Source organism: Numida meleagris, chromosome 1, assembly GCF_002078875.1.
Source record: "Numida meleagris isolate 19003 breed g44 Domestic line chromosome 1, NumMel1.0, whole genome shotgun sequence".
Classification (NCBI taxonomy): Eukaryota; Metazoa; Chordata; class Aves; order Galliformes; family Numididae; genus Numida; species Numida meleagris.
The window spans coordinates 169,766,083-169,792,235 of record NC_034409.1 but is presented as its reverse complement, the minus strand read 5'-3'; the positions used below and the strand labels follow the sequence as shown (position 1 = coordinate 169,792,235).

General features: G+C 38.2%; 1 protein-coding gene across 2 annotated transcripts in view; it reads right to left on the bottom strand.

Annotated features, from left to right (window-relative positions):
* The window catches only part of TRPC4 (transient receptor potential cation channel subfamily C member 4), a 151,128-nt gene that overhangs the window by 6,129 nt on the left and 118,846 nt on the right, over window positions 1–26,153 (bottom strand). For both annotated transcript variants that reach the window (XM_021377366.1, XM_021377376.1), the window contains 5 exons: window positions 18,783–18,922; window positions 13,536–13,846; window positions 11,828–12,023; window positions 10,005–10,199; window positions 1,242–1,283 (listed from right to left, as the gene is read on the bottom strand). In XM_021377366.1, the coding sequence (XP_021233041.1) occupies window positions 1,242–1,283; window positions 10,005–10,199; window positions 11,828–12,023; window positions 13,536–13,846; window positions 18,783–18,922 (884 nt within the window). The remainder of the gene's footprint in view (window positions 1–1,241; window positions 1,284–10,004; window positions 10,200–11,827; window positions 12,024–13,535; window positions 13,847–18,782; window positions 18,923–26,153) is intronic.

Genomic DNA, 26,153 nt, shown 5'->3' with positions numbered 1-26,153 from the left:
GGTTGCTTAGGTCCAGTCAAGTGCTGGATATCTCCCAGGACGGAGATATTGCAGCCTCCCTGAACTACTTTTTTCAGTTCTTTACCACCCTCAATGTGACAATGATCTTCCTTACATAATGTTCCTTCTGGAAACTTGTGTCCATTGACTCCTGTTCTTTTTCTGTGCACATTTGAGAAAAATCTGGCTCCCTTTTCTCTCTAACCACCCACTGTGTAATTGGAGATAGCAATTAGGTCCCCCTTAACCTACTTCATGCTGAACAAACACAGATCTCAGCTTCTCCTTTTATGTCAGCCCTCTAACCATCTTGGTGGCCCTTTGCTGGATTCCTTCCAGTTTGAAATATCTCTCTTGTAGCAGGGGGCCCAAAACAGGACACACTGCTTCAGATACAATTGTACAAGAGTGGGCTGGAGGAGAATAATCACTTCCTTCAGTGCGCTGCCTACAGCCTTGTTAATGCAGCCTATTATGTGTCTGATGTTCAATCCGTGGATAGATGGTAAACAGCTGCTCTGTGTTCATCTTCTTTATGATTTCATAGACCTCTGTTGTACCCTCCACAGTTGTCATTTTTTTCTGGTTGGAAAGTCCTGATTTATGTAGTCATTTCCCATATGGAGTCCATTCATTTCCAGATTTTCAAGTGTACAAGCCACATCTTGGTGGATATGCACCCCATTTAACACAACAAAAAATTGAAAATAGATCTGAAATTATCCTTTCTGCTACAATAATCTCCCAAAATCAAGAGACAGAAGCAAGAAGGATGGAGAAGAACACTTTGCAGGAGTCAGTCAATTCCTCTAGGCAGAGGGATTATTAAGAAGCTCTCGATGGGTGAGCAGAACTGGAGAGGGAGAGATGGAGAGCAGACTGATGGAGCGTGTCACCTATATGCATGTATGGTCCTGATTAATCCCAGCAGGGATGTGGGACTGTCTGTGTATTTTTTAAAGGCAATCTATGTTGAAGTGGATTAAATATTGGTCTATTATTTCTTTAGGAACATATCATTTTGCAATCCAAAAGTGGACTACTTTTCAAATGCTGTTATTTCAACACCAAATATTCTACACTCTTTTGCTGAGGATGAAATAAATATTCCTTTTCTTTCTTTCTTTTTTTTTTCCTACTTTCTTCAGAAATCCTTCCCTTCCATTCCATTCCTCTTCCCTCAGAAAGATCTTTTGGAGGCACAAAACATAATTGCCAAAAAAATAAACATGCATCTTTACCTGGTATTGATGATGTCTTCTCAGATTGTCAGCTGCACGTCTCTGAAAAAAAGAAAAGAGGAATACAACAAAAATCATGAAAGTCTGCCTGGTAGTAAAATACAGCACAGCAAAACAGCAACTCTGTGCAGTCTGTGGTAAGTAACAAGCTGAGAGAGATTGTTCAGCATCTGTTGAAAAAATGGCGACATTGGACTGAAGACTGTCATTAGCTTTACAGAAGGGAGTATGTTGTCACCAGAAAAGCAAAGTGGATTTACTACATTTCTATCAATGTGCTGCTATTTTGGCACTGATGTGCATGTGGTGGGGCAGCCAGGTATCTGTTTGCAGAACTTTGAAAGTCACAAATCTGAGACAGAAGGAGAACAATGTGATTGTGTAACACACTTGCACAGATAGCAGGATAGTTAACTGAATTGAGAAGAGCTTGACAGGCACATGGTGTTGGCTATGGCTGTCTCCTTATGTCTCATTTAAGACAGAGCTATCCAAAGCCTACAATATAAAACCACTTTAAAGAGAAAATTCCCTGCTTAGTTCTTTGCTAAAAAGACACTTGATAGACAGGGGAGCACAGAAGACAGCAACTTAGCTATGAGATGCAGAGTTTGGTGTTGATAAGGAGGGAGAGTAAGAAGTATAGTGACTATGATGAGGAACAGCGAAAAGAAGATTGGCAGGATGAAAGTAAAGCATAGGCTTCAAGAAAATGTTGCATTAGCATATACTGCTGTATCTATGGAATGTCCAGAAGAAGGTGGTGAAAAAAAAGCCTTGAATTACTTAGTCCTTGAATCACTGTTGTCCTCAACTTACTGAGTCACATCTCTCTTTATTCTCTACCTTTATTATCCTTGACTGGTGAAAGAGAGTTTTACATCTTTCACTTGGATTCTTCTATCTGCTGCTGGTTAGAAAAGTAGAAGTCTGACCACTGGTCATATTTCTACAAAACAGAACACTTAGAATGTCTTAAAACAGGATAGAATGATATCCAAGAGACTCATTAAAATTAATCTCCGTTGCATGATAAGCCAGGTACGATAAGGCATTTTATCAGCTTCTGTTGCTTGCAACTGATTAGCAATTATTTATGATTACCGCTTTCCCTTTTTGGGAATAGATTTCTGCTTTATGGTTGATTTCTTTTTGTAAATAATTTCAGGGTTGCAGTACCTGCGTGCTCAGCAAAAGAAAATAAAAAGGGGAAAACCAATATTTCCTAATTGTTCTGTACATATACTACAAGATAAGGCTTTATACATAAGCATCTTGCCTTCAAGATTTATTCCAAATGATGTTTCTGCATCTTACATCATATTTGAAGGTGAGATAGAAATTCCTCATTTGAGTATTTACAGAAGGAGAGATGGGAATGCCTGTCCACCACCATGGCTGAAGAGACAATGTAGCCATGGGAAGGACAATACCCTCCCACCATCCATACCACTAACCAGGCTTATTTTTCTGATTTTTCTCTGCCGACCACACGATGGAGATATTTCATTCCTGCTGAGAGAGCGCCGGGGGAGTCTGAGGCGTATGAGAGCTCTCAACAACAGCTCTGACTCACAGGCAAAGGGAGAAACACTTCAAAGTGTATGTGAAATGCACTTCAGTTCAGGTAAAGCTAATAACTCCTATAAATAAAACAAATGCTAGCTCTTTTCTTGTAAACTGCTTTCTACAGTTTCTGTCTGCTCTGCTTTGTTTTACAGAGAAATGTGAAATAAAGGCATAGGTTTAACTCTGTACCTGCTGCAAGAAATAGCTAAATCTGATTTATCCTACTTAAAAACCAATTCTGAAACTCCCAGAAACAAGGGCTATGGCTTTTCCAGTCAATGCCATGACAAAAAGTGCAATTTGGAATGTCTATACAGACAAATGTATTTAAGTGGTAATATGTCCGGAACAATTCTACTGCCCTTAACAATGGTTTTCAATCAATAGCTCTGAGAAGCTGAAAGAGAATGCACTTAATAGTGTAGCTGTAGATACATGCTGCAAAGGTAAATATGCAGACACAGCCTATCCAAGTTATTAACCCTATCAGTTCCCTATCTCCAGTTTAAATGTTCAGCTTCGGTCCCCAGTTCATAATCTCCTTTTGCATCCTTCTCAAAATTGAATGAATCTGTATTTAAACACGTCTGAAGATCAAGATACTCACTATACATAAAATGTCATTAGCAATTATCTCTTCCTTTTTTAGTTCTCAGCCAGCTTTTCTCGACCTGGTCTAACTTGTGGTTGTTCACTCTTTAATTCATGTGCACAGCAATTGCTGTGCTGTGCACATGAAGTATTGAAAACTATGACTGACAAAGGAATAAAAGTTAAGTCTGACTGAAAAATAGCAACAGAGGAAGAAACAGTCTTGTGACGTCAATATTGTATTGACTGTCACTACAATATTTAATCGCTTTCCAAAGGGTGGCACCAATACACTGTAGGAAGACTTAGCAGCAGTTTTACTGGCACTGAAAACTATTTTGGTCTTCCTGTTTGTGCCATTCTGAGTAATTTGTATTTTTTGGAAGAAAAATATCTCTAGCAGTCAAAAAATTCCATAGCGTTAAATTACTTCTTCGAAAGTTATTTATCAAAATATATCTTTTATAAAGAATGAATTCAAATTCCTTTGACCTCAGACAGCTTTGTGATAAAGTTTTGGATAATCTAATGATTGTCTGGTGAGATATATTCCCATATTTGGAATGGAAGCATTTACGACAGGGATAAGAACTTATCTGTGTTGACAGAGAGGTTTTCCTGTGAGGTGGTCTTTGACTATACAACAAACATGCTCCAGACTATTGATTTCCATTCCATGTGGAAGGTGCTATTTCTTCTCTTAGTTTTCAGCAACAAACATTTCAAGGAAAGTACAAAACAGTGTATTGACTCAGAACTTGCATCATTTTCCACTTGGAGAAAGAAGGCTAAGAGAATAAGAAAGACGATTTTCTCCGACAAATACTAATCCTTGTCATGCAGATTGCTTGAAAAAGCAGCTAGAAAAAGATAGCTATTTATCTAAACATCAGGTGCACAAAAAATACTGAAGATATGCTTGGTAAATCCTTTCCATTGTATCCCCTGGATTACTTAAAGTTATGGACAAAACACTTTTTGTTGACTAAACAGATACAAACTGGAATGCAATTTGAGGAAAATAACACAATTTACTTGAATAGGCGTGGGGATTCTTTTCTTACATCTCTTCTGTTCTAAAATAACAATAGATTTCAGATGATCAACAGGAGCAGCCTTGAGATATCCAAAGCCCTTGGGAAGTCAGGAGCACTTCAGCCTGATCAATAGAATTGCATTACTAAACTGGCTCTTGCAAAGGTGAGCTGACAAAGTTAAAAGAAATACTATATATAGCTTAAAGAGCAGCACACATTGTTATTTCAGAGTTTTAAGTGTAGGAGATACTTTGTGATAATAGCAAAGAGAATGCTGCATACCTGGGATATGTCAAAATGACAGAAAATAACAATGTGCCGAAATCTGAAAAGGTAGAAGATCTCTGTCTGATTAATAGCAGTGTTGAAGTGCTAGTAAATCACAGGTCTGGCCTTCCTGTACCAAAGAAGCCAGCTGTAGCTGTGGTTAAGAATGTGCCACCAGCATGGTTGGGCAGCCTTTGAGAAAGGTGCTGTCCCATGGAAGAGCTTCCCTGACCCCACCACCCACCTCTTCAGCATCTCAGTACAGCAAAGGATTCCAGATACACAGAATTGACAGTCAAGGAGAATCAAATTAATCAGCTCTCTTTAGAGGCTCCTTGCTTCCTTGCAGACTCTCTTTTTTCATGTGATATCTTTGCTGTAACAAGCGCTGTAAATGGTCCTCCCAAGAAATCATACCATAGTTATCTAGTTGTCATAATTATTACAGTTGTTTGGGGTTGGATATTAGGAAAAACTGATTCTTTGAAAGAGTGGTCAGGCACTGGAATGGGCTGCCAGGGAGCTGGCTGAGTCACTGTCCCTGGAAGTGTTCGAGAAATGTTTAGATGTTGTACTAAGGGACATGGTTTAGTGGGGAAATATTGGTGGTAGGTGGACAATTGGACTGGATGATCTTGGAGGCCTTTTCCAATCTTGGCGATTCTGGGATTCCGTGATTCTATCTCCACTGACATTTTTCTTTGTTTGTATGAGCCACGTAAATTCTTTCTCTGTGTACCTGCTGTAAATTCTTCTGACTCTGAATCCTTTCTTTATGAGTTCTACCTGTGTTATATATATAATACAACATACATGCATATATTCTTTATATATTCTTTATACATTTCTATCTGTAAATACATAAACAGAGTGGATTGTTGGTTACACATTTATACCTTCCCAGTTCATGACTCCTGGCTTTTTCGTGCTGTTTTTTTTTTTTAATGTGTTAGTTTATATCTGATCCTTGAAAACCACTGTCTTTAGCAAGACAGCTATATTCTGTCTGTAACACTCTAGCACTAACTCAGCCTTTGGATTCCCATCATTGCTATTTCTACTGGCAAACACCGCAGTACATCACTGCTTTCTAATAGCAAACATCATTTAGAGGTTTCAGAAAAAAATGTTTTGAAATATGAGTTCTTCCTCACAGACAACCTGGCATCCATAAATCCATCTAGCTGACATAAGAAAATGAGACAGGAGTCTGTAGTGTTTTTTTCCCACTATCAGTCATAGGAAAGTTATCAGAGTTCATAATACAGGGCTCAGTGAAGACAAGTAGGTCCCAGCAAAGCTTATCTTGTAGATCTGAGGCAGAGATTCTAGTGAGCTGATGTCAGAGAGCTGTCAGTTAAATTCAGACAAAAGGCAGAGATAACTTTTTGCTTCCATTTGTTTATAAGGGTATAGTGTTTCTAAATTTAATTTGTGACGGTGTTTGCTGGGACAACTGGAAAAGTTCTAGGAACCCAAGCCTGAGATGTGGGTGATGTGAATAAGTTTTTCACTATCTGAAAACAGCACATTCCCCCAGGACAAACTCTGAGATCATGATGGTGTGCCCATTCTTTCTCCAGTAATTTATCGTCTTTATTAGGAAAATTCACTTAACTTGAATGTGTCTTCTTTATATCTATGTGATCTGTGTGTAGACCTGAGTGAACAGTGGCTCTCACACTTAAATATCCACAGAGAGATTTTTTCCACATGCAGAAATCACAGTGCATACTCAATTTTTACCACATCTTGGAGCTTGAATGCATAAGTGGGCCTAAAAAATGCAAAATGTTCCTAAATCAGGCTGCTGTGTTGGGGCTCCTGTTATATCTGAGGAGCTAACTAAAGAATATTGTAATTTTATGAGATGCTCTGAAACTGTCTGGTCAACCAAGGCCACTCACTTCTTCCAGGCAGCCGGAACTCTTGCTGCTGTGATTGCTCAGCTGGTGAACACTGCTTCAGAAGGGTTTCAGCTACACTTGTAGCCAAGTGCCTATTCTATAGTGATGACTAGTGATGGATATAGCCCTATTGTCTCATACAGCTTCGTGATTTCCCTTTTTTTCTCTTCAAATAATGTTTTTTGTAGTTTATAGAAAAGAAAAAGGAAAAACCACACACACACACCCACAAAAAAACCCTTATATCTCTCCCTCTCCCATGTCCTCTGCTTCCAATTATTTCAGTTATTAGCAGTTCACATTCAAATCATAGGGCAACTAGGTTCAGCTCCTTCTCTTCTTTTTTCCCAAGGGAACACCTTTTCCTCCAGGGTATTCACTATTGTGGGATGGGAATTGTCTCCTGCCAGAGCTGTTCTGCTTGGTAAAAATAATTAAATACCCAGTGAAGAATGGAAGTGAACCCGGGTCTCCCATAGCCCAAGTTATTTGCTATTCTTAGCATGCACTCCAGTCAGAAATTCTGTCCTGAAGCTGAAAAGTCTTTTCCAACAAAAGGTTCTTTGAAGCTGGTATATATTCATAAAAAAAATAATCCATGGTTTTAAATGTGGAAAAGTTCCCAACCAGCTTTGTATATACACTCCCTATCCATTGACCCTTTGCTGCAGCAGTTTTCCAAAACCCAAGCTGCTCTATCTAGCAGCTGTTATTTAGGTACCCCAGCAGGAGTCAGTTGCTGGAACCTGGTGATCTGTCTGAACCCCCATTTTTACCATGCTGAGAGCACCCTGCCTCTTTCTTCCTCCTTCCAGACAGCCAGGAATGAGTTTACTTCCAGAGCTGCAAGCTGAGAGGGAAACAAAGGAAAAAGGATCCTGGATGGAAAGTCTGACAGAGAATATTGTCCTGAAGGCTTTGCTGGGATGGTTAAGAGTATCCTGGATCTGCCCCAGTCAATCAGGGTTATTGCGATAACCAACTATAGATCCTCAGCTGCTACGCACTGGCATCTCTCCATTGAGTTAATATCACTTTATCAGTTTACACTAGCTAATCATCCCTACCAAATGCTTAACAAGTGCCTAGAAGCATTGCCCACTCTCCCCCCACACAAGTACAACAGTCTCTCTATTTTTAACAAAAAATCGCACTTTTTCCCTCCATTTGCTCTTTGTACTTTCTTCTTTTCTTTGCTAGCTTACACAAAGATGTTCTAATCTTTCATTCTTTCAGCATTCATTCTCAACGCCTTTTATTTTTATTTCAGTCTGAATCACTACTTATTTGTCTATGCTGCTTTTCTAATAATAATATAAAGCTTCTTTTTCTGGCTCTTTCATATCTACAAGCATTACAGGGAAGTGGAGCACACTTCCCTTTCAGAACGGCCAACAAGATCATGATATTGCAACAAGACTGATTAGAAGCTTTTCACAGAGAGCACAAAGAGAATCTATTCATCGGTTTAGGAAATGTGATTTAGTTTTATGTATTGCACTGCCTCCTTATCATGCATCTGCGCATCTCTATGAACATGTTCCAGGAGGTGTACCTAGTGATAAAACTGAATGGCAGGATATGACAGGAGAATAGATAGGAAAAAATAATAGGCTTATTACTCATTTTCTCAAGAAACTAGTAACAAAGCCTCGGAAAGAAAAAAAGGAAGTCTGTAGAGTAATGGTCCAGCAAATAACTGAACCACTCTCTTAGGTTCTTTGGTGTATTGCAACCAGGATCAATAGCATGAGGACTGCAGTCCTGTCTTCTTCCCCTTACATGGCACTCATATACTCTCACTTGATGCTTTGCTGCTTGAGCTCCTGACAGTGGAAACATTTATACTCACCAAATACTTATAGTGAAAAAGCCATCATCCACATTTGACTCACAATAGGTTAATTTCTTTATTTATTTACTTATGCTAGCGTTGCCTAACTTCAGACTAGTTAATCATGCACTGACTTGATTTTTTTTAATTCAACATGCAGAAAACATTCCTAGAAAGAGTTATTTGCTGATGGATCAGGTTGTTGCCTGAAACTTGTGCTGCTGACTGAAAGGTCTCAACTGGATAAAGTTAGGAGAAACACATTCAAATTTGCTATATCCACTGCAGCTACCAGAGAAAGACTGTGGTTGAGATATTACACAGATATCTACTGAATCCAAATGCAGAACTGTTGTGGTTCAACCCAGCAGGCAGCTCAGCATCACACAGACAGTCATTTGCTTACTCCCTGCTCCCAGTGAGATGGGAGAAAGAATCAGAAAAAAAAATAAAAATAGGAAGTAGAACTCATGGATTGAAATACAAACCATTTACCAGGACAGAAAAGAAGGGGAAAAACAATAGTGATGGTAATTATCTCTCCATATAGAGAGATGCATTTACAAAACAAGTGGTGCCCAATGGAATTTCTCAGTACCCGCTGACCGATGTCCAGCCAGTCCCCGAGTAGCAGTCTCCCCAGAGCCAACTCCCCCAGTTTTATTGCTCAGTGTGACTCCATATGGTACGGGACATCCCTTTGGCCGGTTTAGATCAGCTGTCCTGGCTCTGTTCCCCACCAGCCCCATGTGCACCCCCAGGGCCTCACTGGCAGGGCAGCACCAGAAGCCGAAATGTCCTTGGCTCTGTAAGCACTGCTCTGCAACAACTAAAGCAGAGATACAGACATTGTTTTTCTCCTAAAGCCAAAATACAACAAATCACCGTGAAGAAGTTAACTCTGTCCTAGCTGAAACCTTTGAGTGTTTTTCTCCTATTTTTTATCTTTGTAGAAATTTCTGCTTCTAATGAGCACTATCAGAACAGGGTAGTAATGTGATTCTGCAATAACTTGTAAATTCAAGTAAGCAATTCCAAGTAAGTGGCTACATTTCAAAATGTTTTCTGTAATGGAAACAGCTTTTGGTAAGAATGCTTTTATGGTAAACCCATTTCAATACATGTACAGAGAGAGACAAAGAGGTACAGAGAATATGCCAGAGTAGCTTATACACAGTTCTGTAGTTCATTATATGTCAATGACACTAGAATTGTGACACTTGGAGCATCATCTAGAATTCTGAGAGTGATAGGCAAAGGTCTGTACTTGATATTTGATGTTTGTATTGCTTTTAATCTCTCTTGCAGTATCTATAGATGAAGCATCATCATGGTTCATACTGTTGTGAAGAAATCCAACGATGCGTTCTCTTTAGTCAAATACATTGACTCGAATGTAAAAAAAAAAATAGCACCATAATTCTCTGTTAGAATTATTCTATAATTCCTATCCACAGTACTTGACATTTCAGAGGCTTCTCTCCTCTAACAAGGCTGAGAAATACTTTACTGTATCGAAAAGAGGAGGACTAAGGGCACAGTGGGATATAAGGCTTACCCCTATTGTTCCAAAACTTTCAGGTTTTCTTCTCATTTTTTTCTTGCACAGGTGTCTCCATAACCACCTAATCAGATACCAGAGGGACTTAGGGCTTGGTATGACATTGAAGGGAGTGGGCAGAGTCCCTCCTTCTTCAAAGTAACTCATCCAGAGTTTTGTCCGAGCAAACTTCCACTCGATGTCTGCATGATCCTGTGCACAAGAAACACAACAGAAGCACACATGTTGCAGTAATAAAGAAGGTGAAACAAACCTCTAGAAAAGCTGAACCTAAAGTTAGAACAATCCTGAAACACTAATGAATTTTATTGTCCCTTCTTTTGGCAGAAGGTCTTTAACACAAAAAAAAGCAAAGCTGATTTACTCCAGTAAAGAGATATTTGATACATAAAGTATATATCCACTTTCAACCTTTCTTCCTTAGCTACAGGCTTTTAAATAATTAACAGTCACTAAAACAAGAAAGGAACATTACAAGCAGAAAAAATGCTACGTTTCTGATAGAGATGCTTTGTTATAATAGCAGCTCATCATTATTCCACATAGATCTCTCTAATTACTCTGCTGTGTAGCAGCTTCAATAAGTCTGTAAGCCTCATGCTTCAGCCGCAAAAATTCACAAGTAGGTTATCCACAAATCATGAGGCTGCTTCAATCTGTTGAGCTGAATATCCTTCTGTTTCTCCTACTTCAAAATTACATATTTGGAATTGGTTGTTGGTGTTTTGATTTTTAATTTGAAATTGTATTTATTTTGAATTCTATATAATATTGTGTAATTAAAAAAAATAAAACAAAAGGCTTGAAAAAATTGCTAAATCTTAGCAGCTGAACAAGAACTGTAAAGCAACAATGTTTGATTTGGACAATAGACATAGAGGCCAAGAACTTAAACCACTGAGGCAACAGAAACTTTAATATTTAGCCATATATGTTACAATCAAAGCAGTTATTAAGATATTCTTGGAGAAAAGTATTCTGCCTGTAGTGTGCTTTTGTGAATGTTAGTATGTCATGGTGTTGTGTACTATACTATCACTGCTGTTAAATGAACACATGTAGTCATTATTTTTTTGTTGTTGTTGTTGAAAACTTCGTAATTTCTTTCAAAATAAGAAAAGAAAAAGAAACGTATTTAAAAATCTGAAGAATGTGAGGCTTTCTTCTATTTGTTTGCTTTTTGCATGATTATATTTGAATTATCATGCAGTGAATCTGACTTTAATTTCATTAGTCTCATTAACAGTCAGCTGAGAATTTAAAAAAAAGCCAATAGCTCTGGTAAGGATAAAGTTTTCATGAAACAAGAAAAAAATACACTGCTTAACAAGGAGTCATGACTCTTTGTTTCACTTGATAATGTGTCCAGAATTGTATGTGAAATTCAAGCAAGCAATTTCTATTCACCATGTATTTCTGTTGAACAAGAATCCAAAAATAACAGTGTTATAAAGGTTAATCAGTATGTTAAAAATAAAGTAGGGACTGAATGATCTGTTGCAGAGTCTCTTTCTTAAGATAGTCCTGCATGGTGCAGTTTGGGCAGTGCCGAAGCCTGTGCCGCTTGCTGCCAGCTCCAAGGCTCCCTTCTCTATCCACAAGATGGCTTCTGCAGCAGGGCTGCCTTTTTCCCATTCTGAGTTCTGAGAAAATTCACCCCTGCTCCAGTCCAGCTGTGGTCCAGTTTTTGTGTCCTTCCTGAATTGTGCAAAAGAATTACAACAAACCCTATATTTTATACTTAAAATAGATTTACTGCCAGGAAAAAAAATGGGATATAGGAACAGAGAGAAAGTATATATCATAAATGAACAACTTACAGCAATAAGCTGGTAAGAATTATTCATCATGGCTATTAGCATGTTGAGTAGAACAACCAGCGAGATTACATTATAGGTACCAAACATGGTAGCCCCAACAAATTCAGTAAATTCATGCTTTGGTTGCACATTGGTCACATATAGATTGATGAGTCCAAATATAGACCAGAATAATGACTGCAGCGTTTCAAATAATCTGAAAGACAAAGCCCAAAAGGAAAAGCTGTTTAATACCAGTGCATATTCTTTTCAGATTATTCAGTTTTTCCCAAGACACACAAAGTCCTTCACTTGACTAAGGTGGATGGTGCTCATTACAATACAGACAATGTATATATAATATTGTTCTAGAAAAACATTACCTAAATGTTTCAGATCTGAACCTATAGATATCCAACACAGAATCTATGGGTAAGCCTGTATGTAAAAGGCTGATTCTGTTCCAATCTCCAAAGGATAGATATCATCTTAGAGATATTATTTTGGACAGCTGTCTTTGAAAATTTTGTCCCTGTGCCTTGACTTTAGAGGACAGAACAAGGATTCCAAAGTAACTCATTGATTGTGTTTTAGCAACGCGTTAAAGTAATTATGGTATGCTTGTACCTGTTTGATGTTGTCGATTTATGCCATTTTTACCTCTTACGAGCCATTGATACAAAAAGTGCAGTACAGTTAGAAGGACATTTTTATCTTTAGCATATGTCTGCTTTTTTAAAGAATACAGACATTAAAAAGACAAACATGCAACTCTCAAATTACACATCCTTTTGCAACTAAGTGACATGATACTCAGAGAAGTTTGGGGACAGCACATAGGAAGCTAAATGACAATATCCAGTAATATTTTTTCCTCCCATGATCGGCTCTGAAAACCTCATGTGCTTTTCTATTCAGACCACATACCTCTGCCCACTCAAAAGTCAGAGTTTCAACCTGCATAAGATGTTATTAATATGCAAGGTGATAAATATGCTTGCCTGAGGAAAGTTACTTGATTAAGATGAAAGAAAAGATGTTATTTAAAAAATATGTATATTTGAGAAGGGTGCCATTGATACTAAACATTTTTGAAAAGCAGCCTAAGTATGATTCATAGAAGATAACAGGGAATTTCTTTTCATTGTAGGAGTTCAATACATTTGATAGCGTTTTGGTACTACAGATGAATTAAAGAACAAAGTGAAGTAAAATTGAATTTTAAGTGAAAGTAAAAAAATGCTAAAATAGAAATTAGAATACAAATTTGAATGTGTGGAATAGACTCTGTACCAGTGGAAATCTGGGCTTTACAAGGAATCTTTGTGTTGTAGAATTCCAGGCTTATTTAATGCCCACAAGTAGATACCAAAAAAATACAGAGCAACAGCTGCCTAGATAAGAAAATTCTGATCCGGTCATCTTTTATCCCTTAATTCTAAATATGTACTTTCTAAACTCACATTATCTTCCCCTCCTCTTTATTTTGTTTATCTTTTTGTATATCTTGAGTTATACAGAGTTGACTGCAGAATAAGATGAACATTATTACACGCTGATGGAATGTTAACTGCATTTATTTCTTATTAGGCTAACTTTAGAAGTGTCTGTCAGGATTTCACTGACCAAAATGATGCCAAAAGAGAACAAGAAGACAGCCTCTTTCCTGTAAACAACATCTAAGTGAGTAAAATATTGGAGTGGGGGTAGAAATAGATCAGTCACTTACGTTGAAAATGCATTATTCTGCTCTGCACATCGTATTCCTTTGCACTTGGTTTCTTGTGTCTCATAGTAGAAGTACAGCTGGTTCAATCCATTTGCAAATGCTAGCAGCACAAGGCAGTATATGAAGAGAAATTTCAAAATGTCCAGCAGCATTCTTCCTAGAGATATCTGCAGAGGTCCCAGGTGAGAATTTGCAGTGAATAATGAGATCAAGCGTAAGGAGCTAAAGATGTTTGCAATTGCAAACAGCGCCTCAGCCACCAGTGTTGGATGCCACATGTCCCAGCTCTGTCGTGGAACTAACCCGCTATACTGAAAACAAGCAGAAGGGAAAAAAAAAAAAAAATCACTCTTCTGTTTGTATGAACAAACAAGTGTCTATTTCTTTATGAGCCATCTCATTAATTTGCTGAGAGCACAATAAAAATAAATATATTTTGGAAGGCAATATATCTCTGTGAGTCTTTTTTATTTTAGCAAAACCAAAAATGGATGGTGTCTGAGTACTTGTCCTTCATTTTCATCTTTGGGATACTCTAAACTTTTTTTTTTTTTTACTGCACTTTGCATTTGATTATGATTTTTACAGAAGCAAAATCATTTCTAACAATTCTGATGAAGCAATATTAACCACTTTTGAACATCTGGATTTCAAGAATTAATTTTAGTTGTAAAATCAGGTAAACTTGTCTTTTGAAGAACAGTGTAAATAGGACAATTACGCATAGAAATTCACAAAAACTTCGAAAAAGCTGGAATAAAATATTTAATCAAGGAATAAATATATTGCTTAATCACTAACATTTACCAATGATGGAAAAGTTGTTTATTAATGAACCATGGCAAACTGCTTGTGTATCTCATTATCAAAGAGTCTGATCCTTGGAAATGTGATTCTTTACCGTTCCAGCTCTACTAAAACATCTAGATTTTTATGTCAGAGACTGAGACTCACATAACCAGTAACATGAACTTGCATGCATTCTCTAGCAGAGTTGGAAATGGACAGCACTTGGTCCAGTGCTCAGGTTTAGAAAATATTTAAGATAAAACAAACAGGTTTCACACATGACTTGGCATTGCACATCATTTGACATATCATTATGAAATAAATCATCTTCCAAAAACATAAAAGCAACCATTTTTTCTTTAAAGCACAACCTCTTCTGTTTATATTTATAAACCACAATCAAAACAGATGTGTTGCTTAAAATCAGTCATCCTGTACTCATGTAAAATGTGATAACTTTATTTATTATCACTATTTATCATCACATGTTATTTATCAGGGAGTGAGCATTTTCAGTGGGTGTAACAGTTTAAAGACCTCACACACTGATGTACAATTAGAGGTGAAGAGCATAGCCCTTTGAAAAATATGAGATGTACCCATTTTTTTTTTCCTGAATGAAAGTGAAGCAGATAATTTTGAGTTGTCTTAGCAGTTTGCTCATCTTGAGTGAATTTGGTGAATTTTCAACAATCTTTTGTGAATTTTACACTATGCTATCAGCTGTTGTAAATAATAACCATCCATTTGACTAGTACATCACTCAGAGAATCTCAAATAGGCAATAAAAAGTAGGTTTTACTCTAAGAACATCTATCACACAAGAGATATTCCCGACAAAAAGGAAGACAGGCAAGAATGCCAGAAGGCCTCTGAGGATCAATAAGGAGCTCCTGAACTTACTTCAGCACAAAAAGAAAGTCCATAGGGAGTGGAAGCAGGAATGGATTACCTGGGAGGACTACAAAGAAGTTGTCCGAGCAGCCAGAAACCAGGTAAGTAAAGTTAAAACCCAGATAGAATTAAATCTAGACAGGGACATAAAGAGGGGCAAGAAGAAATTCCACAGGTATATCAGTGATAAAAGGAAGGTCAAGGAAGATGTGGGCCCTCTCTGGAAGGAAACTGGAGACCTAGTCACAAGGGATATGGAGAAGGCTGAGGTGCTCAGTGACTTCTTTGCCTCAGTCTTCACTGGCAAGGGCTCTAGCCACACTGCCCAAGCTGCAGAAAGCAAAGGTAAGCACTGGGAGAACGAAGATCTGACTGCTGTAAGTGAAGATGACGTTCGAGACCATCTAAAGAACCTGAAGGTGCACAAGTCCACAGGATTCAACAACATCCAACCACAGCTTCTAAGAAAACTGGCAGATGAAGCTGTCAAGCCACTATCCATCATATTTGAAAGGTCATGGCAGTCTGGTGAAGTTCCCACTGACTGGAAAAGGGGAAACATTAACCCCAATTTGAAGAAGGAAAAAAAGAAGATTCAGGGAACTACAGGCCAGTCAGTCTCACCTTTGTGCCTGCCAAGATCATGGAGCAGATCCTCCTGAAGGCCCTACTAAGGCACATGGAAAATAACAATGAGGTGATTGGTGGTAACCAACATGGCTTCACCAAGGGCAAGTCATGTCTGACAAACTTGGAGGCCTTTTATGATGGAGTTACAGCATCAGTGGATAAAGGAAGAGCAATTGATGTCATCTACCTGGACTTCTGCAAAGCGTTTTACACTGTCCCTCATGACATCCTGTTTGCCAAATTGGAGAAAAACAGATTTGGTGGATGGACCACTCGCTGGATAAGGAATTGGCTGGATGGGCACACTTAGAGAATTGTGGTCAATGGCTCAATGTCCAAGTGGATACTGGTGATGAGTAGTGTTCTGTGGGGATTTGTGTTGGGACCAGTGTTATCTGACATTTTTGTAGGCAACATGGACAGTGGGATCAAGTGCACCCTCAGCAAGTTTGCAGATGATACCAAGCTGAGTGGTGCGGTTGACAAACTAGAGGGAAGGGATGCTATCCAGAGGGATCTGGACAGGCTGGAAAAGTGGGCCCATGCTAACCTCATGAAGTTCAACAAGTTCCAGCATCTGGGTCAGGGTAATCTCAAGCACAGATATAAGTTGTGTGCAGAACAGCTTGAGAGCAGCCCTGGGGAGAAAGATTTGGGAGTGTTGGTTGATGAGAGATTCAACATGAGCCAAGAACATGCTCTTGCAGCCCAGAAGGCCAGTTGTATCAGCTACATCAAGAGAAGTGTGACCAGCAGGTCAAGGGAGGTGATTCTGCTCCTCTACTCTGTTCTTGTTAGACTCTATCTGGAGTATTGCGTCCAGTTCTGGGGACTCCAACACAAGAAGGATGTGGCGCTGTTGGAGTGGGTCCAGAGGAGGGCCAGAAAGATGATCAGACAGGCTGAGAGAGCTGGGGCTCTTCAAACTAAAGAAGAGAAAGCTCCAGGGGGACCTTATAGTGGTCTTCCAGTACCTGAAAGGGACCTACAGGAAAACTGTGGAGGGACCTTTAAAAGAGGTGTGTAGCGACAGGACAAAGAGAAATGGTTTTAAACTGGAAGAGGGTAGATTTAGACTAGATATTAGGAAGAAATTCTTTACTGTGAGGGTGATGAGATACTGGAACAGGTTTGGATCCTCTCAATCCCCACTCAGAGCTGGGGAACTATTGTTGTACAATAGTTGTACAGTTGTACAACTGTTGTTGTAGGTATCTGAAGGAAGAAAGTTACACTAAGTAAAGCCTTTGTTCATTACATCATTGTACATACACTGCTTTGATTGTCTACCAAACTGAAGCTCTTTAAAAGAGCAGAAAAATTACTTGGGTGCAACATTGCACATGCAGTAGAAAAATATTTGCTGTAGAGCCAAAGGCAGTTCTTTATGAACTGTGATGACTATGATTAGCATGCAAGCTCTAATTTGGAGAGTGATGGATGCACACTAATGTAGATACTCTCACCTTGGAATCTGATTACCATAAGCAGAAACTATCTGGGATGAAATGATTATATCTTGTAATTAATATTATTCTAAAGTGAATAATTGGCCATCTCCAATGCTTTGGAAACATGCATTTTCAATGAACTACTTGCTTTGCTACCCTGAATGGTGGAATGACTGTTCATATTCCAGTCATTATGATGAGGAAACCTTGCCTGTCCATCAACTTTAAATGACATCTCTTCCCACACATTTGAGCCTTTTGCTCTTTCAGGCAACAGTTCCAAATTTCTTTTATTGAGTAGATTTCCAAGGTTTGCAGTTTGAAACCTTCTGTGATAGGAGGAGGCTACTGTGTCAGTTGATCACATCTTTGCTTATCCCTGCCTCTGATCAGCTGACATGTGTACCCTTGTTTATAGTCATCAGATGACATAAATGAGAAGTTCCTATTTTGCTCTGTACAAATGGCAGGGCTGCTGCAGGAACAGCTGCAGTTTGGGGACAGTAACCAAATACCTGATGGCTGTTTCCTATTCTCTTCCAGCCAAAAGGATCTTGGCAGTTCAGAGACTTCTTCCATACATATGGGGTAGATGGTGGCGGGGAACTTGAAACAGCTGAAATACAATGCCGATGAGAGCAGCCAGTAAAAATGGGATTGTTATCTTGGATATGACAAAACCTTTGAGACAGATACCAAAAAATGCTTCCATTTCCTTTCAGATGTGGTTTCCTTGCATTTGAGACCATTTTGTAATGCAAATATTTCATCTTTGGATGGAATTTCTGTCGTATTATGGATTTACACTGAATACATAGAAAATGCGGCATGTTACATGATTTTGCAAAGAATGGCTGCTTTGCTGGAAGAAATTTCAAGCAGTGGTAATAAAATGTCCGTGAAGCACGTGATAAAATGAATATATCCAATATTAAGTGATTGTATTATACCATTCAATTTTACTTTTTAATCAAGGTGCACTGAGGATTTTTTAAAACAAAATTAAAATCTTGCTCTTTAGCATTTTTTCCCTCTAATTTTAATACTTTCCATGCAATCCTGTCCTCAAGTTCTGCATGGTAGGTAAAATTTTCTTAGGGATGATAGCGTCTTACTGAAAAATAGGCACAGAGTAAAATAAAACATAACATTTTGCAAACACTATTAAGCACTAGAAGTGATTTGCCTTTTTCAAAAACAGTATAGTATAATAACTATTAAGGATTAAAAAGAAAAAAGGAAAAAGGAAAAAGGAATAGGAAAAAAAAAAGATTGTCTGAGCCAAGTAGAAGAAAAAAAAATTAGCTGTAAACTTTTGTTTGCTCTTATTCTGGTCTGACTTCTCATAGCTGCAGAAGATTTCATGAGTAAATTAAGCATCTCTTACATTGTTCAGCCTGAAAACCATCAAGTACAGAAGAAAGTTTGAAGAAGCCTAATTTGTTACCTTAAATATTTTGCTGAAATAAATAAAAAATATTACCTTTGAAAATGCAACAATTTTCAAAGAGATTGTTGCTAAGTACAAGGAGTTCATTACAAAATCCATGAGGTTCCACCAATCATGAATGTAGTCCTGTAGTCCGCCATCCCACATCTGTTTAATTTCACCCCAGATAAAACCTGTAAACAGAACATAATTCATTAAGCATGAATTCTAAATAAAAGGTCTGCAACCATTCTAGACATTTATCTCACAACGGACTGAGTTTCCTTACATTAATTATAGAAGGAAGGTGGATGAGTGCTCTAAACTACATATCTAGTCAGGTGAAATTTTGCCTTTCATTTAATGTTTCAGGAATTAACTTTTCAGGAAAATAAAATAATCTGCTTGTACAAGGGCAATTTCTTTGGCTTTCTTCAACCTCCTTTTCCATCATATCCTAATAAGTATAAAGAAGGTCTCAAAAACCAGTCACCAATGCCAACTCTGTCCTCATTATCTACTGCAATAGAGTTCAACTGGAGACTGCAGGAGCCAAGCCAACTGATTAATTTATTTCAATTGAAGCAAATACTGTAAGGGATAGAATTCCTATTGTTTGCTGCCAATGCTTAAGTAAAGTCTGCCTTTCCTATAGGAAAGAACAGTTTCTTCAGTCGAAAATATTTTGTTGATGTCTTCCTTTGGGGTCTGAAGGAACAGAAACTCTGTTCAGATGTGCAAAACAATGGGAAATCTTGCAAGTTGTCTGACATGAGCTCAATTCAACAGCTTCAGAGACAACCGTGTGGAGACGCCTGAGTGCTGCAAACATTAAAATCTCTCTGAAGAGCCTTCTCCAAACACTGGACTTACTGTATGGATTCACATTGCACACATAGAAAATGTGATGTATTACATGTCTTTGCAAAGAAGGGCTGCTTTGCTCCACATTATATGGAATAATAAAACACATAAACAACAATGGTATATTTAGAAGCATACAGCATATTACCGATAGATCTTTTTGGTTTGTAATACCAGTAGAGCTTTTACATTTTTCACAGTTAATTATTTGCTTAAAATAATTTCCTACTTCTGTGCTCACTGAAGTGACAACATTTGCAGCAATTAAGGCCAGCCTACAACATATGGATGTTGAGATACAGTTAATTCATCATGGCTTTCCTTTAGCTGCTAATCATATATTCTTTTAGAAAATGTTGAATATATTTCATGCAGGAACCACATCACTTTAGTCACAGCTTAACTGACTTTGAGCCTTGAAGTTTTGTCTCATTGTTCTTCTAGTTGACTGCAAGGGTAAAGGAAATCAGATGAGGGGGATAGATGGGATGAGTACAATTTAATTGCATAGTTTTGGATAAAGTCATTTTGTCTCCTGACTGCTTTTGAAATGAAAATTTCCCTTCCTCTCAACCTTGTCCCGTCAGATCTCAGCCACACATTCACATCTTGTTTCTGCATGTTATCATCAGTAATCAGGAGCCTCAGAAGAATCTGAATAATCTGATAGATCCAGCAAGTTTTATTTTCATATGGTTCTTTTTCAAACACACCATCATCACTATTTCACCTGCCTAAATAGCTGTAGAAACATCCATTAAGTGTCCACTGCGCCTCTTTTTTTGCCCAAGCACCAGCACAGAGGAAATATACCTTCACAGGGCTACTAGGCAGTATCATAAATGCCTGCCAGTTTCAGCCTGTGCAAAGCCTTAACCATATGCTTTTCAAAGGGCTGCACACTTCTGTAACAGAGTACAAATGAGACTATAGAAGATCTGGCTCTCTTTTCCCTCCAGTGTACCCTCTGGCATTCAACATGTAGCCTGCGTACTTGCAAATATTCCTGCTTGGTCTTTTGCTATGCTTTAGGCACAACATCTTGAGCATTATCAGGTCATAAAAGGTCATAAAAGCAGTGGTTTTGTGCTATAATATACTCGTCATATTTCAAACACTGCTTTGAATTGGTCCTGCTCAAACTGCAGAACAGCACATAAAATTCAGTGTGCCACAGGAGCCTGTGGTTAGGCTCAGAAGAGACCTGGAGCCAAAGACTGTGCAATAGAGGTATGGTCTCTAAGCATCATCGTTAGTGAACAGTTCCTTGCCAAGGAACTGTCAAGATCCTTTCCAGTGATCTTGACATTGGGATGATTTCTGTCACTCAGAGAGCAGACAGCTGCATTGATAGAAAGCTCCCAAATTTTCAAAAAAAAAAAAAAAAAAAAAAGCTTTGTAGAAATAAAATTACATTCACATAACTATATAAACTCTTTTATAATTCATTGTAGTTAAATATTTCCTTTAAAATACACTTAGAGCAGGAATAGGTTGGGCTGATCTATAAAATAAATGCTTAAAGGCTGGAGGTTCATTAAAGTCTTCTGCTGATGTACTCCAGGATTTACAACTGTCAAAGACATGAACTTACAGAAATGCAACAGGGCTATTCTCTGTAAGAACACTGCTCAGCATTACATACTTTGATAGCACTGATGGAAATATAGAATCATGTACAGACTGAAAAATAAATGCTGTCTAATGCTTCTGCATTGATCTGTTTTGTGAGTGAAAAGTCACACTCTTGTTCCAACTAGTTCCTTCTTCTCAGAAAATGAAATGTAGTTTTAAAGTTGACGAAAAGAGAAATACTGACTTAATAAAGATTTCTAGTGGAACAGAGTTGTGTTGAAGTTTTTTGTCAGTTAAAAGCTATGAATATAGTTTGACATCTTAATGTTGGTGATTTTATTTTAGTTTAGTTTTTTGTTCCAAGACGCAGGGATTGTTCTTTTTAAGTGAATGATTTTGGAAATCCTACATTATTTCTGGGAATGCTGGAGATTTGATAGATTAGTCTTTCTTGCTAGCCAAATATCTAGGTGTGAACTTCTTAAATAAACACAGTTACTGAGATTTTATGGGACTCCAGAGAAGTTGAAGCTAGGCTGACTCTATTTAACTGACTGTAATGGGGCAGATTGTCTCCATTAAGTGATAATTAAGTGATAAACTTGTTCTTTTCTTTTCAGCAGCTAACACAGCAGATTCACTGGATAGGTCATGGAGTATTGTGGCTGGGGATGAGATTTTTCTGACCTAATTTTAGTTGTCTACAATGCAAACAGCTCCATCTGAGGTAGCCACTTTGGATTCCCTTTAAATTCATTGGAGAGACTGGCACAGATACAGACTCTGCACTACATATATCTACATTTAGTAGATATACATGAATCCCAGTCTCACAGTCTTCTCCTAATGAAGAAATTAGTGAAAGAGCTGATTAGGAGCTCTTCAATGAAGCAAAATTCATTTAGATTCAGTATTTTTCAAAAATGACACTGCTTTTGAGCAGTTTCTAACCCTTGAGGCTCAGAATCTGGGTCATGACTTTGAAGGCTTTCAGGGCCCATGATACTGAAATGGGATTTGGAGGCAGGAGATTCTGAACCTTGTGTTGGTACTTTTCTGCTTTTAACACTGCTTTGGGTGTCAGGTGTCCAGGTTTGAAATGGATATTCCAGGCAAATGGATTCTATGTGTGTAACAAACGTGTCCATATGCATACATGAACAATAGCATTTCCCAGACATCTCAGATATCTAATATTCTCTTTGAATGAGAATCTTGGGAGATACAAAGTCCTAAGATGAACTGTCAAAATCCATAACTCCATGGTGGATGACACCATGGAAGCTGAGTTCAGATTTTGGAGGTACCAGGTCTCTATGGATAGGTATCCTGATGGGTATTGAAGTAATCAATGCTGGAAGAACTGGAATGTCCATAGTGCTGTAAGTCCTCCCAAATGCACCTGGAAGGTTATCCTAGAAAAGTGTAGAGCCTTTGTGCAAAGCTGAAGACTCCTTCATGGCCTGGTAAGCCTACATGACGGATCTACTTTGGGCAAGGAACCTCTGAGATTCCAAGCTGTGTGGTTTACAGTTAATTTGCAGTCACACATCCAGAGATCTTGAAATCCTGTTGTAGATTAAAAATAAACTTTTTGCAAGAGAGAGAAGTCAGGAGGGAGAAGTCAGCTCTTCACAGAGTCTGACACACCAATTTTGTTTTCTCATATTCACTAGGAGAATCAGATAGAGGCTAGGAAAATCAATGCATTTTTTTTAAAAGAAAGAGACACACAGAGATCAAGAAAGTATTTTCTCTGTGACTTTTTTCACTTTCCCTTTCTACTTGGGAGACTTAAGAGTAGCTGGACACAACCTGACTTTATTGTCTAAGGAGTTTTTTGCACAATTCCAAAACATGACCTGACATGAGACAAGAGCCAAAGACATCCAGAGACAAGACTGTCTGATGGGTGCATTTTTTCAGGTAGGAAAGAAATCTAGAGTTAAGGCATTGCCCAGTTAGATATTAATATGCAAAGGAAGCAATGCTATTACAAAGTGACACAGCTAATATCAGAACTGCATGTGTGGCTACAAGAAGGATGTCTCAATAGAGCAGAGGAGGACACAACCCCACTGCACCTTGGTACTGGGGAAAAACTGCTAAGAGGAAACAGCCAAATGCAAGGCATAGATCTAAAAGAGAGAACCTTTAGACAGCTGAATTGGGAACAAGTTAATTGCCCAAAGCTCCCTTTCCCTCTCTGGAAGGAAACAAACATCACCAAAGCAACAACCCTTTTATCTGCAGGTAACTGAATCTTCCCATTGACTGAAAAGGTAGCTGTGGAGAATGAGACTGAATTAAAAGAAATGTTTAACTTCCAAGTGCCTATATTTAGTTGAAATAATTTCACACAGATATATTTTTTTATTTTGTAGCTGGTTAATCTTGGCTTTATCCTGATTGTCTCTTTGTTCCATCTCTCTTCTTCCAACCCTATCTCCTCATACTGGCTATATTTCACACTTGCCCCTTACACCCTCATCTGTCCATTCCTCATCATCCTGCTTTTATCATTTATTTCCATTTCAAAGTAAATTATCAACATTATGCAGCTATTCCACCTCATTAATCAAGGATTTAAAAGGCGTTGCTGAAGGTGAGACATTCAAGCATTTGTTGGAAAATACAAGGCAGGAATCCTGCAGACCACATGCAGGATGGAGATATTTTGTGAAGCACTGTGCAGTATTATACATGTAAGCTGATCAATGCAACTTGGCTGAAGCCCAGTTTGATTGATAATTCAGCCTTATTGTGAAAGGAAGTTATGATAATATTCTGAACTTCGTTTTTAAGAAGAACTGTGGATCCCTAGCTAGTTTTGCCCTTACCTTTCCTGCAAAAGGTTTATAGCTCTGTGCTATTTTTGTTCCTTACTATTTAGCGATGGGAAGAAGAAAGCACTTCAGAGTCAGTCTGCATGCCAAGTACAACAACGGCCTTTCAGTATGTGAAGAGCATGTTTTCACTGGGCTGTGAAGCCAGTTAACTGACAAACTCAACTTTGCTCTGCAAATTACCCTAGAGTTTTTATCGGTACAAGAAGTGAGACGTGATGCTAAAGATCTAATGCTCTCTGAAGCAGGGGGAGGTTGTTCCAGGGAATTCAGTGAGCTTTAATAAGGCTTGAAATATCTCTTCTGTTTTACACATGGTCTGACAAACTGATTTCTACTGAAGGCATATGAAGGTGGCAAGAGGAATGGTGAGTTCTTCTGGTGTATATTTTGCTAACAGAATAGAGCTATTTCAATGAAACATCCACAAAAGCAATCAATTTTTTTTTTTTTTTTTTTTTTTTTTTACACAGGGGCTAGTAGAAATAAGACAAGGGATAATGGCTTTAAACTGAAAGAGGATATATTTCAATCAGATATAAGGAAGAAATTCTTCACCATGAGAATGATGAGGCACTGGCACAGAGAATTTGGGGATGCCTCACCTCTGGAAGTGTTCAAAGCCAGGTTGAATGGACTTTTGAGCAAACTAGTCAAGTGAGAGATGTCCCTGCGATGGAGGCAGAAGGAGTTCGAACTATGTGATCTTTAAGGTCCCTTCCAACGCAAACCATTCAAACCCATGATTCTATGTTTACTCCGACGAATAGGGTAATGGATGTTTGGAAGGGGAACACTTGTGCTGGGTATCTGTGTCCTGTATAAGGTCAGGGAACGAGCTGGGAATGGCATAGCCAGAGGTGGTGTTCTCCCAGCTCTCTTCTCAGGACAGTGATGCTCAACCAATCTGAATCTGAGATTGCCAGTTTAAATTATCTGAACACACATCTCAACACTGAGAATACTTAATATCTAAAATCAGTTTACTCTTTGTCCTCACTTTCTTAGCTGTACAATTGAACTTAATCCCTTCCCCCACAATGTGGAAGCAGTGGAGACAAGCTTCTTTAATACCTCTGGAGTATAGTCAAAAGGTAAAGAAAAATATGAAGAATACGGAACATTCAAGCTCCTCTCTTTCAAAGCTGAATCCATTCAGTGCTGATTATATATCAGCAGTGCATTTACTCATGTGTTCAAGGAAAAGTACAATTTCCAAGAAACACTGATCACCTGCAAATGAAACTGGTCTAGGCACAACGTTATTAACTATGGTGTTATATGTATACACATATATATTTTACATACATATATGAGGCCTGTTCTGAAAGTAATGCCTCCAATTTTATTATATTGCCCCATGATGTCAGAGGCAGATGCTGGTCGTACACCAGTAGAAGGTGAACCTTCCTGCCAGTATTCCTTTGTATGTTGTCGCCATGTAACAGTTGGTAGCACAGGATCTGTCTGACAGAATGGCATCTGACATGGAAGTGCATATGAAGGAAAGATCTTCCATGCTGAACAAATGGCACCCATTGACATTCATTGAAGCTCGCTAAATGTTTAAGGAGACCAAACAGTGGATGTAAGCACAGTAAAGTGTTGGCTGTATTTTCCTAGAAACAATGCCGTCATAGCAAATGTGAAACAGTGGGTCACCTACACTGGTACAGATTTCCTCAAGCATGGCATGCAGGATCCTTTTCATTACTGGCAAAAATGCATAGATAATGATTGTGACTATGGTGAAAAACAATTCCTTGACAGGGCAGATGTTCTGGACAATCAGAATTGAACAGCTCCTGAATATTCATGGCTTAGTTTCATCAAATATCAGATTGTTCAGTTGCTTTTTATTCAGAAATGTGTCTATATAAGTGGGAGAGCTGTTCCCTTTACCTAGTATCTTAAATAGCAAGAGGTCTGACTTTTCCAGTACTCTCATAAATGCTAAAAGTAAACATATGTAATTAGCAAGTTTTTTTTTTTCAGAAAATCTCTTGAATTTCTTTAGCAAAATGCTATGAAATGCAAATGAATTGTAGTTTGTTATCATAGTAGAAGGTTAAAGGAGATTTAACTTACTACCTCTATCTTAACTTTGTTGATCCTTTTTCTTCTCCTGTTTTTATGCCTC